We start from the raw sequence: 15151 nt of genomic DNA on the forward strand, positions 1-15151 counted from the left end.
TGTGCGGTGCTGCACCTTGATCCTCCAGCGCAACTCCAACACCTCCTAATCTAGATGCAGTGAGATTACTTCATGGACGTATTTGTGAGTCACTGTGAAACTTTTCAAAGTTGCACTAATTATAATTATAATTAGTTGCAATAATTGAAATATAGCGGGATAGCAAACATCAGATCAGAATACCTGAGACCATGAGGAGACTTGGAGACACGACGACCCCATCATACTGATGGAATTATGTATCTGGGATGATACGTTCCCATAAGACATGGTAACACCAGCTCAAAAAGTTGCTAAATCTCGCAAAACAACAACAACAACAAAAGTGCGAAAACTGACAGGCCGGTCCCCTGCCGGCCTCCTCCAGCAAACATGGCTGTTGCTAATACTCGCAGCTGTTAAGAGCAGCTTGCAGAAGACTCGGGTGACGAGGGCAAAACGCACAGGTGACCCGGAAGGTGACCAGAAAGGTGGCCCATCCAATCAGCACGGTCCGGCTGAATGGAAGGAAGTTATTCGACAGGATTATTAGTCCTGTCAGAGAAACCAGAATCATTATTTTGGGCCGAGCATTTCATTTATTGATTGATGTTGATCGATAAAAAAGTAGATCACCAACCCTGCTTTTAAATAATAATATATTATACATAAATACATATGGTAAATAATGCTAAACAAAACTAAACATAATTATGTATGGGCTTCTGTTTTTTTCTTATCATTTTGTAACATTTAACTTGACACTCTTCAGTTTAGCTCTAATTTAAAGACACTCGTGATTCTTCCTTCAAGCTCCATGCACCAATGTACAAGTGAAACTAAATCCTCATCCTATTCGTGAAGATAACTTGTTGAGGTGCATGTGGGAATTACAAGTGTTAGAGGGCTCAACTGGTAACACAACAGTGTGCATCCATCGCGGCACAGGTGCAGTTTCAATGTCTTTTTTTCCTCTTCTTCTTTAAAAAAAAAAAAAGGGGATACGGAAGAGCAACACATGTGTCTATGATACAGCACTTCATTCCTTGAAGCCGGTCGTGCATGAGGAAACTAAAGACTCGGATGGGTCCCCCTCTCCTCCCCTCCTCCTCCTCCTCCTCCTCCTCCTCCTCCTCTTCCTCTTCCTCCCCCCAATTTTGTCCACGTTATATTTCACCGAGACGCTCTGTCGCCTTCCTGAGGCCAGATAAATAAAGCATCAGGTGACCGGGGACACTGCAGCGAGGAATCAAAGTCCCCCGTCTGAGGTCAAACTGTTGCTGTTTGACTGACGGCCAGTTGGGAACCTGCTGCTGTGTATACCTTGAGGGGAATACGCAGCGCGCGCGTGCGCGTGTGAAAGAGAGAGAGAGAGACAGAGAGGGGGAGAGAGAGAGAGAGAGAGAGAGAGAGAGTTGCCTGGACAGACGCAGTAGCAGACGTGCCCGCTCCAGTCTCTCTCTCTCTCTCTCTCTCTCTCTCTCTCTCTCTCTCTCTCTCTCCCTCTCACACACTCTCGGGAGCAGCGCTTTGACGCACCACGCAGAGTTGGATTATAGTGTTGCGCGCTGGTCTTTTACGGGGCTTTTTTTTCTTCCTCCCCTCCCTCGCGCTGCCTTCGCCACTGACCGGCAGTTGATACATGATCGGATCAATCAACATCTCTCCACCACGGTGACCTCTACTGAGATCTTTTTTTTTTTTTTTTGGGTGGGAGGGGGGTAGTGGGGAAACTATAAGCTCCGCTTGCCGCTGCCTCCTGTCTGGACGCGTGTTGTGAATTAATAACCAAGACAGCCTCACCTGGAGCGCGTGTGTGGGTGGGTGGGTGTGTATGTGAGTGTGCGTGCGTGTGCGTGTGTGTGTGTGTGTGTCAGAGAGAGAGAGTGTGTGTGTGTGTTTCTGTTTGTGTGTGCGCACTAAAGTGTGCGCTTCCCTGGACCAGATCAAGGATCGAGGTGTTTTAACTGGCTTGGTTCCCGCACATCTCCACAGACGCAGCAGCACACACACCGGGGGGATTTGCGCACCGCATGCCGGGGACATGTGGAACTTTGCGCCGCTTTAGCGCAGCCAGAGAGCCGGTCCGCCGCCTCGTCGACCTCCCCTCTCCCTGCCCGCCGGCTCACAGCCTTCAGGCAACGAAACCCCTCCGAGGAGACCCAAATGTAAATTCAGAGGGAGACATTTCGGAAACACACGTCTGAAAAGGTGTGTGTGGGGTAGAGGGGAGGGGGGGGGGAGGACAACGAACAGAGGAGGACGGCATCCCGCTCGCGCTGCTGAGTTTGGCGAGCTGTTTTCGGGGGATATCTGGGCTTTTTTTTTTTTTTTTAAAACGCCCTTGTGTTTTTTTGAGTATTTTGTGTGTTTGTGCGTGGGTCTCACGTTGTGGGCCCCCACTTGCCGCAGTGATGGTGGGAGCTCTGAGCCCCGCTGGCCCCGGCCGCTCCCCGGTGCCCGCTCTGGGGCTTCTGGTGGCCGTTCTGCTATCGGTGCTGTCCGGCGGAGCGAACGGACAGCCCTGCCCGACACAGTGCTCCTGCACGGGGACGACAGTGGACTGTCACGGCCAGGGGCTGCGCAGCGTGCCCAGGAACATACCCCGCAACACGGAGAGACTGTGAGTACCGAGAGGAGGGGAGGGGGGACACGCTTTAAACCACGCAGTTCGGCTCCAATCTGCGCACAACATTCCCCAAACAATTGCAACACTTCATAGGACATATCTGCAGAATATCACCTGTTTCTTTGTCTGTCATACACATAACAAGTGCACTTATGACTCTTCTTCTGTATTTAATAAAGATGTGCCTCACCTGGAGGAGGTGTTATATTCATATACTGTTCTTATGTTGTTTTTAAACTGCAGTTGCACTTGTATTTATGTCCTTTTAAACTGCATGCTGGCGATATAGTGGTACGGATTGTTTCCTTGGGGACCACGCAGGGCTTTACATGAGAACTAACACGTGAAAAGCTGCACCGGGATCTGTAAAAATCTGCTACACGCACGTGTTATTTTGTCACGTAAACTGTAAAAAGAAAAAGAAAAAAAGAAACACGTGAGTTCTAATTGCTTTGTGTTTTGATCCGTTATCGCCGACCAGCGGAGCTGAAGTCCGGGTGCGCCGCCGCAGGTTCGCGCCGGTGGTTTCGCGCTGTTGCGCTCACAGCGCAGCCTCCGCGGAACCACGGCGGCGTGTCTGGAGAGCCCAGCAAGTTAATCAAAAACGGATTTGGACAAGTGGGCTTTGAGTTAAACAAGCCCGCGGTTTTTATTAGCCGCAGACCCTCTTGATGAAATGAGAATGCGTGCGCGCGGCAGCCTGCTCGGCGTCCCTCGTGACGCGCAGATGACAGTCCACGCATCGGCCGCATATACCAAGTTTCAGCAACAACAAAGCTCACCTGCTTTGTCTTTTTCTTATTTTTATTTTATTTTATATCATCATATCTCTCATGCAGCATATACTGACAGCCCCCTCTGTAACCCTTTCTCCTCCTCAGGGACCTGAACGCAAACAACCTCACTAAAATCACCAAGGCGGATTTCGCAGGACTAAGGCATCTGCGAGTGTTGTAAGTGTCTTCTACCCCTTTTTCATTTTCCCCTCCTTTCTTCTCCCTTGCTTATTACAAAAGAAAAGCACACACACACACACACACACACACACACACACACACACACACACACACACACACACACACACACACACACACACACAAAACAACAACAACCACAACAGAAACACAACACACACACACAGGTCCCCGTCCTGGTCCGGCATCATGGCTCATTCATTCAGCAGCCCTGGAGCTGCCGCATGCGGCACTGCGTCTACAAGGAGCGGAGATTTCATTGAGTCTCTCTGTGTGTGTGTGTGTGTGTGTGTGTGTGTGTGTGTGTGTGTGTGTGTGTGTGTGTGTGTGTGTGTGTGTGTGTGTGTGTGTGTGTCCAAACAGAATAGCGGCGGCACCTGTTAATGCTGTCGCGTTAATCTGCCAGTGGAAGTGTCAGGAGGGGCTTATTTTAACCACCGGGCAAAGAGAGGGAAAGAGATAGCGGTCGTTAGGTGTAACCGCGGAGGGAGGAATGCATGCTGGAAGGGAGGGAGGGTGCAAGGAAAGGAGAGGAAAGGGAAAAGAGTCAAGTAAGAACAAGTTTGTCACCTGGGATGAGTCCAGGTTAAGAGTGGAACAGGGACAGCCTGCTTTTATTGGGCGAGTGCGTGTGTGCGTGTGTGTGTGTGTGTGTGTGTGTGTGTGTGTGTGTGTGTGTGTGTGTGTGTGTGTGTGTGTGTGTGTGTATGTGTGTGTGTGCTATCTGCTCAAAGTGAACGGCAGGGAATACACATTGTTGGAATTCCTCCAGAGATTATGTCTTTGATTGAGCGTGTGTCTGTGCGCGTGTGCGCGCTCCCGTCGTCCCGCGAGCCGTTTCCCTGTGTGTTCTGGTTGTTCACACACTCAAATACAGCCCCCTGTTTATATGCTGTTCACGTTATAAAGTGAAGGCGCACCATAAGTCTCGGCTACAGCAGCAAACAACGTGACATGCAATGTAAACAAGAAGCATCAGTGACCATGTTTAAACCACACAGTTATCTCCAAACAAAACATGCAACTCTACATGAAGACAGGACAGGGGCTGTGTGTCGGGAAACCCCGTTTCTCACTGCTTTGAGTTCCAGTGCCCCATAGACGAGCTAGCTAGCGGCGCTCATACAGTTACCGCTAATAATGGCATAGAAGAATAGGAGACCCTCCAGATAAACGCTGTTAGCTCTGCTAGCGTTGATACCGTCATTTTTTTTTACCGTTAGCGCTGTTAGCAAGGCCAGCTAACCTCATTGAGGCAATACATGCCCTGAATTCATTTTCTTTGTTGCTTTTAAAGCAAAAACAAAGCTAAAGACAAATTGGTTGCAACTTCCCAAATGTGAGGGAGTATGTCTTTTTTGGTCATACATGACATTCGGTGAAATATCTTTGGGCTTTGGCCTGTCGGTTGGTTGAAACAAGCATTTTGAAGGCGCCTCCCATTGTGAGAGGTGCTTTTCAGTATATTTCGGTGAAGAAATTAATTGTTAGCTGCGGCCCTAATGTCAAAGTTCAAACCAGCTCTGTCTGCGTTCCATGAGCAGACAAAATGTGTGTGTTTGTTTGTGTGTGGGTGTTTGTGGCTGCTTGGCCTGGTCAGCACAGTGCTGCTGTGGGGAGTTGAGCTGGTGTAAGTGAATGGGTAGTCACGGCTACGTGGTTAGATGGAGGGTAAATTGGATGATGGATGAGTCGCCGTCCAACTGATGGGACAGTTTTTAGAGTCAATTCCCGCCACTGATTGTCTTCGCTGTCTCTGTCTCTTGCTGTTTCAACACTATCTGTTTTTCCTTCTTTTAATTTGAATTGTTTATTCACACCCGCTGCCACCCATCTCCTCTCCTCTCTGATGTCAATCTCTCTGCCTGCTCTCCCATGTCCCGCCTCACTCTCCTTCTCCTTCTCTTCCTCCTTTCTCGCTCTTATCTCTGGCTCCATCTGGCCATCTTTCTCCTTTTCCTTCTCTGGCCTCTTGAGGTGTCATCGCACAAATCACTCTGCCAGATTCATCGCTCCTTTTTCCTGTCCGGTGCTTATTGCCTCTCCTGTGTTTCTCTCTCAGGCAGCTAATGGAGAACAAAATCACCACGATGGAGAGGGGAGCCTTCCAGGACCTGAAGGAACTGGAGAGACTGTGAGTTACACTTTTGGGTCCAAGCCGCCGGCACCGCCGCTTTCTCCCTGAACACCTTGTTCTTTTCAAACACTTGAGGATGCTTGTGCTTGGAAACCGAAGATACACGTTTATTTTTTTTACGTATGTGGAAATGCACACATACAACAGGTGACGGATGACAGGAAAAACATACAGAAAGTTCACACGGGGCACCAGAACGACTTCAATACGCGTTAGTGTAGAACTCTGGATGGATGGCGCTTGTTCTGAAGATTGTGGAAACATGTCATCAACTTGTGTCATCCACCTGCTGCTCTGATGTTTTCAAAATCTAGTAAAAAAAGAAGAAAAAAAGGTTTTATTTTGTTATTTCAATGGAGCTTACAGTGTTACGTCAGCCAGTGTGTCCTGGATCATTTCATGGGGGTTTTCTTCGCCCGGTTGGTTTTGTAGATGCTTATTCGGAGCGGCTGGATCATCAAGGTCATCGAAGCTGCAAATCAGTGGACTTGTCCAATTTGTAGACTTGCATTGGGAAAGAGGCGTCTGTAACTTTTTGTTGTTGTTAAGGTAAATCAACTTCCCTAGTATGAACACTTGAATAAAAGTTGTAAATTGTGCTAGTAGCCGAATCCAGAGTTATTTTTCTTCCCTCCCTTCCTGTGAAGAAGGCCGAATGGGCTGGGCTGGAAGATTGGGATATTTTCATCCGAATTTATACCCGGAAACTAAACTTAATTTGCTGAATGCGCCATATAAAGGGTTTAGGGTTAAGTTCTCCTTATACATCCATGGTCTTGACCTGGTCGGTGTGTCCCCATCGGTGTGTCTTCATAAATGTTTAACCTAAACCGCCATGACGTGCATCTAACTCCCGAGTGGGACATTTTGCAATCGGGTTACGGGGCAGTGGCTGAGTGAACAGCCAGAGGTTGTTATGGCGTTGGCCCGGGGAATCACTGGCATTCAGCATCCGACCCCGAGGCAGTTATGGCATAATTAAGTCTTGGTAGTGTGTGAGAGCGCGAGACAGACAGGGGGGGATGCGGACCCCTAACTGCTGATATGTCCATTGTGTCGACTGTCAACTTTGCTTGACGTGCGAGCCGTTCGCATACGTGGGTGTTTGTGTCGTGCGGGCCCGGCTGCCAGCCAATGACACGCTGGAATGCGGCAGACTGCGTCTGAGGAGGCTCAGAGACCAGCTTTTAATTAAAGGCACATAAAGAAAAGGAAAAACTCTGCACTCAAACACACACACGCCTAAATATACACGGAGGTATCCACCTCTGCTAAACCGAGCTAAACCGGGCAAAGGTAGGTAATATTTCTCCGCGCAAAGAGATGGTGCACGTGGGTGAACTACAGAATCATGCGTACATTAGAGCACACAAACACACATTTGCACGTACAATGTCGGCCGCTCTGTGAACACCGGCAGCAGACAGAGCCTCCGATGGCAGCGAGGCCTCTGACACGACGGGGCTGTTTTCTCTGGTGTCCTCGCGAGGGGCTTCTAACTGTAATGCAGCGTCTCTGGCGTGGCATGTTCACAAACACAAAGGTGGAGTCGGAGTCATCAATGACCCCACCCCCCGCCGCCACAAGGCGCCGGACAATGGCACGTCTCCGGAGTCTGGAGTCTCGGGGGACTCATTTCAAAGGCCTCCGTCCTCTGGGGGTCTGGAGGGTGGGGGGCCCTGCTGGGCACCGCTGCCTGGAGGAGAGGGCCCTAAGCTCGTCTGACGGATCCGTAGTGACTGCCCCCCACGGTGGTGGAAAACGGTTCCTCTACTCTTTTTTTCTTCTTTTGCGACAGGCCCTGCAGGGCTGGGCAGGTTGGGGTCAGGTGTGGGGCAATGGCTTGGGGGTTGGAGAAGGTGTGGAGGAGATTGGCATGTCACAACACACACATGCACACGCACAACAACATGCATGGGTATGGGCACGCTTGTGCATGCGCATTAATTTGCGCAAGGCTGTTCCGTCAGTACTGGTTTTATCTTGATCCGCCCATTACAGCCACTCACACTTCATTCATGCTTTTTACCTCTCCTCTCTTGTTTTTCTCCCATCTCTCTCTCTCTCTATTGTCCCGCGATGATAGGAATGTCATACATTCCTCCCTCTCTCTCTCCCTGTCGATGATGAAGAATAGAAACTTCCTGATCCTTTTACCCTCCTCTAACTGGTTTATAGTCGCCCTCCCTCATATCCAATTCAAAGCCTGCGAGATCGGAGAGGATAACAGCCACACAGAAAGAGAAAGGAAACAGTTATTACAGGTATTGAGACTCTGCGGTGAGATAGAGCCTCAGATGATTAGCCTGTAATTGAGCGACGGCATAGTCACCGATCACTTCAGCGGCGATGAATAACTGTAAAACAGGTTACAGGTGGAGAGGCGCGTCTGTCAGCGGCGATCACAAACCAGGTGATTACACCTCAATCTAAGCTGATCGGGTTGTAATATGTAGACAAGGTGACTATCAGGAGGTAATCGTACCGGCGAGGCCGGAAAGCAGGATATGGATTTCAAAGTAAAGTGCTGGATGAGCACTAAATTATGTGGGAGATGTTTTTCCCCTCTGATCATTTCAGAGCAACGTTGAATTTTTATTTGTATTTTTATGGAGCGACTGAGCTTGAAATCCTCTGCACACGAAACATTCCGTCGAACAAAACAGTCATTTTTTGGGATGGATTCTTTCCACAGTCCCTACAGCTGCCAACTCGTGTTGTATATGTCAGCAAACAGTGAGCTGTGGAAATGCTAAAAAATGCAAGGGGGAGCAAGCAGGGTCTGTCGCTAAATCACAGATATCAGATCAGAAACCCTGGATGGTGACGGTTTACTACGGCAGCTGTGGCCCAGAGGAGTCATGCTCACAACGGTCAGGTTGAAGTGCTCACAAGGTTTGGGATATAACAGTAATGGTATATGTGTGTGTGTGTGTGTGTGTGTGTGTGTGTGTGTGTGTGTGTGTGTGTGTGTGTGTGTGTGTGTGTGTGTGTGTGTGTGTGTGTGTCCAGTGTGTATTATGGCAGCAGTGGCATCGCTGGAGTAATAATTGGATTTCTGAGATGGTTTGTTATTTCCTTCCCTGCCTGCAAACCTGTAGTACCACACATCTACAAGGCTCCGAGGTGTTAAGAGTGTGTGTGTGTGTGTGTGTGTGTGCGTGTTTACTATGTGGGTTTGCGGCCCTACAGCATCTGTTTATGATTGCAGGGATTATCGCCACGCTGCAGTGTGACATTAGCTCACTGGAGCGACTCTCGCACCTCGGACTACTGACTTCATTCACTTTCAGCCAGACTCTGACTAATGAATCACGACTGTGGGAGTGCTCTGAGGGCGTTTATGTGTGCACACACACACACACACACACATACACACACACGCGCGCAAACGCACAGAAGTATACATTATACATCACTACTGATGACTAGATTTTTTGAGGCAGTCGGTACTTTTAGATTGCCATTAAAGGTTTTCAGTACACTTTTATACACTCATAGACAGCGTTGGATATTTGAGTAAATCAAAGTAATGCCGGATATATGTATATTTCTTTTTCAATAAACATTTCAGGCAGATCTTGCCCTCTTAGAGAAATGTGGTAATCAACAACAAAAATGATTCGGCAACAATTTTGATATGAAATAAAACAAACAATTCATGAATTAATAGAAGAAAAAAGATCTGGTTCCAGTTCTTCAACCTCTTCAATGTAAACTCTTGACAGAGATCACCTTGTGTTCAAGGACAATTTTTTTAGTCGAGTTTCTTTAGTGGAGCGGCTGAAGGAGTGACCTCATTAGACTTCTCATCTGCAAAGGTCGTTGTGACATGAATTATGGCCAAAATCCGCCGTCCTGATGTGGGCCATTTGATATCTTCAGTGCAAAACGATCACACTTCCTGTGTCATTTGAGTCGGGACGCGCTTAGTATTGTTAACGTATCCTATATATAGGTCCGTACGACATATTAAGAAAAGGTACTCCTCATCATACGCTCGTTACAAGCATGCAGTCTTTTCAAAGTAGACCTCCGTCTTCACAGGAAACAACAAAGTTAGGGGCTGAAGGATGCCAAAGATGCTGATGGACTCCAGTAAAGGCACATTTACCCTGGGCTGCACGAATGGCACGACGTGGAAATGCAACAAAGATCAAGTTTACATTTTATTTTTAACTTATGAACCCAGACGCCAGATGTTTGTGGGACTTCCACAATATGTTCAAATTAGATATGGTGGTTGGTGGAAATAAATGGCTTGAATAAAGTAAATGATTCCAATAACCACAAAATGATCCTGTGAGTAACGTTGGCTGCGAACACAGCACTATTCATAAAATCAATGACTAAATCAGCTTTCTCATGTACATGTATGACTCTAAATTGAGCCAGCCATGGCGGTTAAGGCGTTAACATGAAATAATCACACACTTTGGAGAAAAATTATGAATAAATGCGCGACACCTTGATGGAACCAGACTGGTCCTTCACTATCTCTGCTTCATTCGCTCAGTCTCCTAGTCTGACAGCATTGCATCTATTTTAAGAGAATGAGCTCATACCCCCCCTTCGTCCTGATCCCTCCTCCCCACCTCCAGCACCAGTCCGTGCTCTCACCCTGGGGAGGTTTGGCCCACTAACGGGGCGCTCACTGGGCAGCGCCCCGCCGTAGGAGTGGGCCTCTCCGCGGGACCACGTGGGGCTCTTAACGGAAGAGGGGTGAATAATTCAGGAACGTCGTTCCGCGGGACGTTAAATATTTAGGCGGCCTCTGATGTAACCGCGGAGTGCGAATAGGCGCGCGCACGTTTGTGCACTTTGTGGGTGGGACGCGGACCCAGAGGGGCTGACTTTATCAGTCCTGCCCTCGTGAAGCCATGAGGAGGGAAAGACGAAGGCTCAGCCATTGAGAGACTTTAAGACGGGTTTTGAATGGAGTTGGTGACATTTTTGCAGTGTTGTGTTTAAGTAAAGACGTGTTCGAGTGTAACTGTGTGTACTGTCAGTGGCTTTTCTTATTAGTTTTTAAAGTCACTCTTTCTTCCTCCTGCCTCCATCCTTCCTCTTATTCTTTCCTCTCGTCATTCTCCTCCAGTAGCAGCCGGCGCGGCATACGTTGCCGGGCCTGGCAATGTGTGTGTGTGTGTGTGTGTCAGGATTAAACAGTTTCAGCAGTCTGTCGCTCATTGTGTCACTCCTCTCACACACACACACACACACACACACACACACACACACACACACACACACACACACACACACACACACAAACCTCTTCAGTCCACTCAACCAGGGTTAAATGATCGCACCCAGATTATTAAACTCAACTCTTCTGTTCGTGTGTGTGTGTGTGTGTGTGTGTGTGTGTGTGTGTGTGTGTGTGTGTGTGTGTGTGTGTGTGTGTGTGTGTGTGTGTGTGCGTGATGACGGGTTGTTGTGAGTTCTTCCCCTGTGAGGGCCTTGTTTACTCAGTGGGGTCCTTTTCACACATTCGGTAGTCCGGCCAGACTGCCTGTTTGTTTTTCCCACATCATCTCCTCTCCTCCGCCTTTGTGGTAAAAAAAAGAGAAGGAAAGAAAGACCCCCCCCGCCCCCCCCCCCCACACACACACACCTCCCCTTCATCTGAACCCCTTCTCTCGTCTTCCTCCCCCCGCCCCTCCCGCCTTCCCTTCGTCCTTCTCGAGTTCAGTGTTTGTCTGGCACCCATGTTGCACCTCTTAAATCAGGGCTAAACCCAGAGTCTGTTTTTTTGCGTATTCGTCCACGAACATGTTTTTAGTGTCTCCATCAATCTCCTCGGTCCCTGCCTGCCTCCTCCAACTAGGCTGAATATCGTTACAATCAAAACACATACAACATAATCTGATATGATGCTCAGGAAACACAAATCTCACCTTTAAAAAGCTAATCATACACACATGCAACCGCTTCGCCCACACTGTCTGGAAGTGGATACGGAGAGTTTATTCCCCTAATTTATGCTGTGTTTTTCCAGGCGCCTGAATCGGAATAATCTGGCCGTCTTCCCCGAGCTGCTTTTCCTGGGAACGACAAAGCTTTACAGACTGTAAGTGCTGTTTTATTTATTTCTCTCTCTCTCTCTCTCTCTCTCTCTCTCTCTCCATCACTCTGCATTGTGAACTAAAATATTGTTCTGAGACCAACCAGATGAATTGTTGCAAAGGCGCTTTTGTGTGCATCACCCACAAGCTCGTGGGGGTCACAGACCGTGACTTCAATAAACGGTTAAAAATATCCCGTTTTCCCGGCGACGCAGCCGAGTGGTCTCGCTCTGGATGAAGGTGCGCAGGGAGCCGATTGTACGTGGCCCTCTCCATAGAAGCCAGTTCAGTAGCTGATGGAGATTAGCACCCCAACAGCTGCTGACCACTGGAGAGACGTGTGTGTGTGTGTGTGTGTGTGTGTGTGTGTGTGTGTGTGTGTGTGTGTGTCTGGGTCTGGGTGGGAAAGAGAAAGTGAGCAGGACAGATCAAGGGCGATTTGAGCAGCGAAACACAGGAACAGGTTTCTCTTCTGAAGTTACGTGTTTCGCAGGCGGCTTCGGTTCCAGAACATAAACGTTCCAGTTTGCCTTCGAAACCGCCGAACCGCCGCCTGTTGCCGTCAGACAACTTCCTCGCTCTCAGGCCCGAGCGCATGCGCTGTAAACCGAGCTGCGGATTTCCAGCACCGCCCAGGCCCGGGCGGCAGCGCTGCTGAAAAACTGTGGGAAATGCCTTCCCGTCACGGCCGTTTGTGGTCTCGGGGAATAATTATGGTCGCATATATTTATACGTGTGGCTGAATATATTTATCTGAAACAATATTGAAATGCTCAGATGATTCAGAGAGTGTGTGAAAGTTGTTTATGTTCTGCGGCCGCTACGGCGGTTGACTGGGCTCGACCTGTCGTGTCTGAGGGCGTGCGTCTGTTTTTCTGTGTGTCTGTGGTTGTGTATGTATGTGTGTGTGTGTGTGTGTGTGTGTGTGTGTGTGTGTGTGTGTGTGAGTGAGTTTCTCAAGGCCAAGAGTTGGCATATTGCTCAGCGTGTGGGCCGAGGTAAAAATACAACTCGGATATACTGCTCTCTGCTCAGCTGTCGCAGACAAGCGGCCTCTCTGTGTGTGTGTGTGTGTGTGTGTGTGTGTGTGTGTGTGTGTTTGTGTGTGCGTGCGCAACACACGTGTGTGTCTCAGTTTCAGCTCTCCAGGTGTATGTGTTTAGCAGAGGGTCCCTCATCTGCTGCACGTCTTCACTGAACCCCCCCCAACACACACACACACACACACACACACACACACACACACGCAGAGAGGCCGCACGCACACACCTCCACTTCAGCATAACGGCACTCATTATGTTGTGTTGTAATTGTTTAGGTTTCTTACCCAGACACATATCGCCCGGTGTAACTCAACTGCAGACAGAGAAAGAAAGGAAACTGAAGAGAAAGTTGCTAAATGACAATCAGGAAAAGAAAAAAAACTTGCCAAGCTGGCGCCGTTGCAGCCACAAAAGCTGCGAGCAGATCCGTCAGACGGACGGGAGTCATTCAGAAGGAACGACAACCACGGAGGCTTCGCCAACAGTATTTGTGGTCAATATTCTTATGTCTCCGTCTACACCCCCTACAGTGTATTTTTATTTTGAGAAAACACAACAAGAAACCCTTGAGAACCTTCGAAGTGGAATCTTGTTAGGTTTTACGTCGAGGTCAGAAGGTATGTGCGAAACCGGACCCACTTTGGTTCTTGCGACAGTAGTGCTATATATGAACACTTGCTCAACCTGCTATTATAAAAATGATGTTTTTACTCTTTTGGGGCTTTGGAAAAATGTGTGTGTGTGTGTGTGTGTGTGTGTGTGTGTGTGTGTGTGTGTGTGTGCGCGTGTGCGTGGGCGTGTGCATGCTGGATCTGTTTAGCCTTTGCTCAGCATCGTGGTTTCAGCCTTCGAAGGCTAAATTAAACGGAGGTCAGGTGTGAGATATGCATTATTGAGGGAACATTATTTCTGCCTGGATTAAGTCAACATTTGTTTTCAAACCAGTAAGTGTGACATACTTATACTGGCCTGGGTTTGCATCCTGACATGTGTTGTTTGATCCAGACAACTAAAGAACATTTAGATAGTAGATAGATTGTGATAATCATCGACTTAAAAAACAATTTCATCTTAATTTAGTACCTTTAATAAGAATGATTACAGGTAACCAGTGCTTCAAGTGGCACGTGTTTCGGCATTCAATACTCTATTCTGAATACCTACAGTGAATAAAAGATATTTGGAGATATTGGATTTGTGGGTCCTCCCCCAACAAAATGTGAAGATTTTGGACGTAAATCTATGTAATTTCACTAAACTTGCTATAGTTAAATTATTATTTTATTATTTACACATATCACAGCCTTCTTCTGTACATTTAATTCTTCTGGAAATGTTTGCCCTGTCATTTGTAATATAATAATATTTATATTTAAATATATTCTTCATGATTATTCTGACAACAATCTCGGTGTTGCATGCAAGTGGCCAACTGTTGCTGAGAAATAAATAAAAAAACTTGGTTCCTCTTGAGGCTTTTTAAAAAAACTAATCAATCTCCATCGTCTACAGCCTGGAACGACTTTGGTCTCTAATGATACTTTTGCGGATCATGACGTCTTTACACAACTCACCCGTTTAAATTATATTAGGACTTAAAGTTAGGCATTTTGGGGCCCATTCTTAGAATTAGGCCGTGACATCACTGCCATTAATAATAATAATAATAATAATAATAATAATAATAATAATAATAATTGTATTTGTATAGCACTTTTCAAGCTGGGATCAAAAAGTGCTTTCCATAGACAGCAGATCAATACCAATACAAAATATCAAGAAATTAAAACAAAATAAATGACCGTATAAAATACATTTACAGATAAAACTTTTAATGAATAAATAAATTAACTAAATTAATTGTCAGGCAAAAAGGCAAGTCAGGAACAATGTGTCTTAAGACAGGATTTAAAAGCGGAAACAGTGTCAGCTGATCGGATCCTAACAGGAAGACTGTTCCAGAGCTGAGATCACCCTGAGACCTTTACCTGGACTCTGGAACACCTAGCAGGCCTCACCCAGCGCTTTTTTGCTATAGGGAGTTAAAAGTTCACTGTATTCTGGCGCCTGGCCATGCAAAGCTTTGAAAAGTAATTTTACGAATGGATTCTGAAGGAAATTAGTAACCAGTGCAGGGAGGCTGAACTGGGGTGATGTGAGAAGAGCTTTTGGTCGTTGTTAGCAGTCTGGCTGCAGAGGTCTGCACAGTCTGAAGTTCAGCTACATCTCGGACAGGTAAACCAGGCATACAGTAGTCCAGTTGTGAGGAAATGAAAGCATGAATAATGTTCTCTGTATCGCTAATATATTACATTTTTCAG

At 47.4% G+C, this 15151-nt stretch overlaps 1 protein-coding gene across 2 annotated transcripts in view; it reads left to right on the plus strand.

Annotated features, from left to right (window-relative positions):
- Positions 1-2393: 2393 nt before the first annotated feature.
- Positions 2394-15151, plus strand: part of slit2 (slit homolog 2) — a gene marked incomplete at its 5' end in the record, with an annotated part of 75540 nt that continues 62782 nt past the window's right edge. For both annotated transcript variants that reach the window (XM_079220278.1, XM_079220279.1), the window contains 4 exons: positions 2394-2602; positions 3490-3561; positions 5645-5716; positions 11721-11792. In XM_079220278.1, coding sequence (XP_079076404.1) covers positions 2394-2602; positions 3490-3561; positions 5645-5716; positions 11721-11792 — 425 coding nt within the window. The remainder of the gene's footprint in view (positions 2603-3489; positions 3562-5644; positions 5717-11720; positions 11793-15151) is intronic.

The sequence above is a fragment of the Taurulus bubalis genome, assembly GCF_910589615.1.
Source record: "Taurulus bubalis genome assembly, chromosome: 6".
Taxonomy (NCBI): domain Eukaryota; kingdom Metazoa; phylum Chordata; class Actinopteri; order Perciformes; family Cottidae; genus Taurulus; species Taurulus bubalis.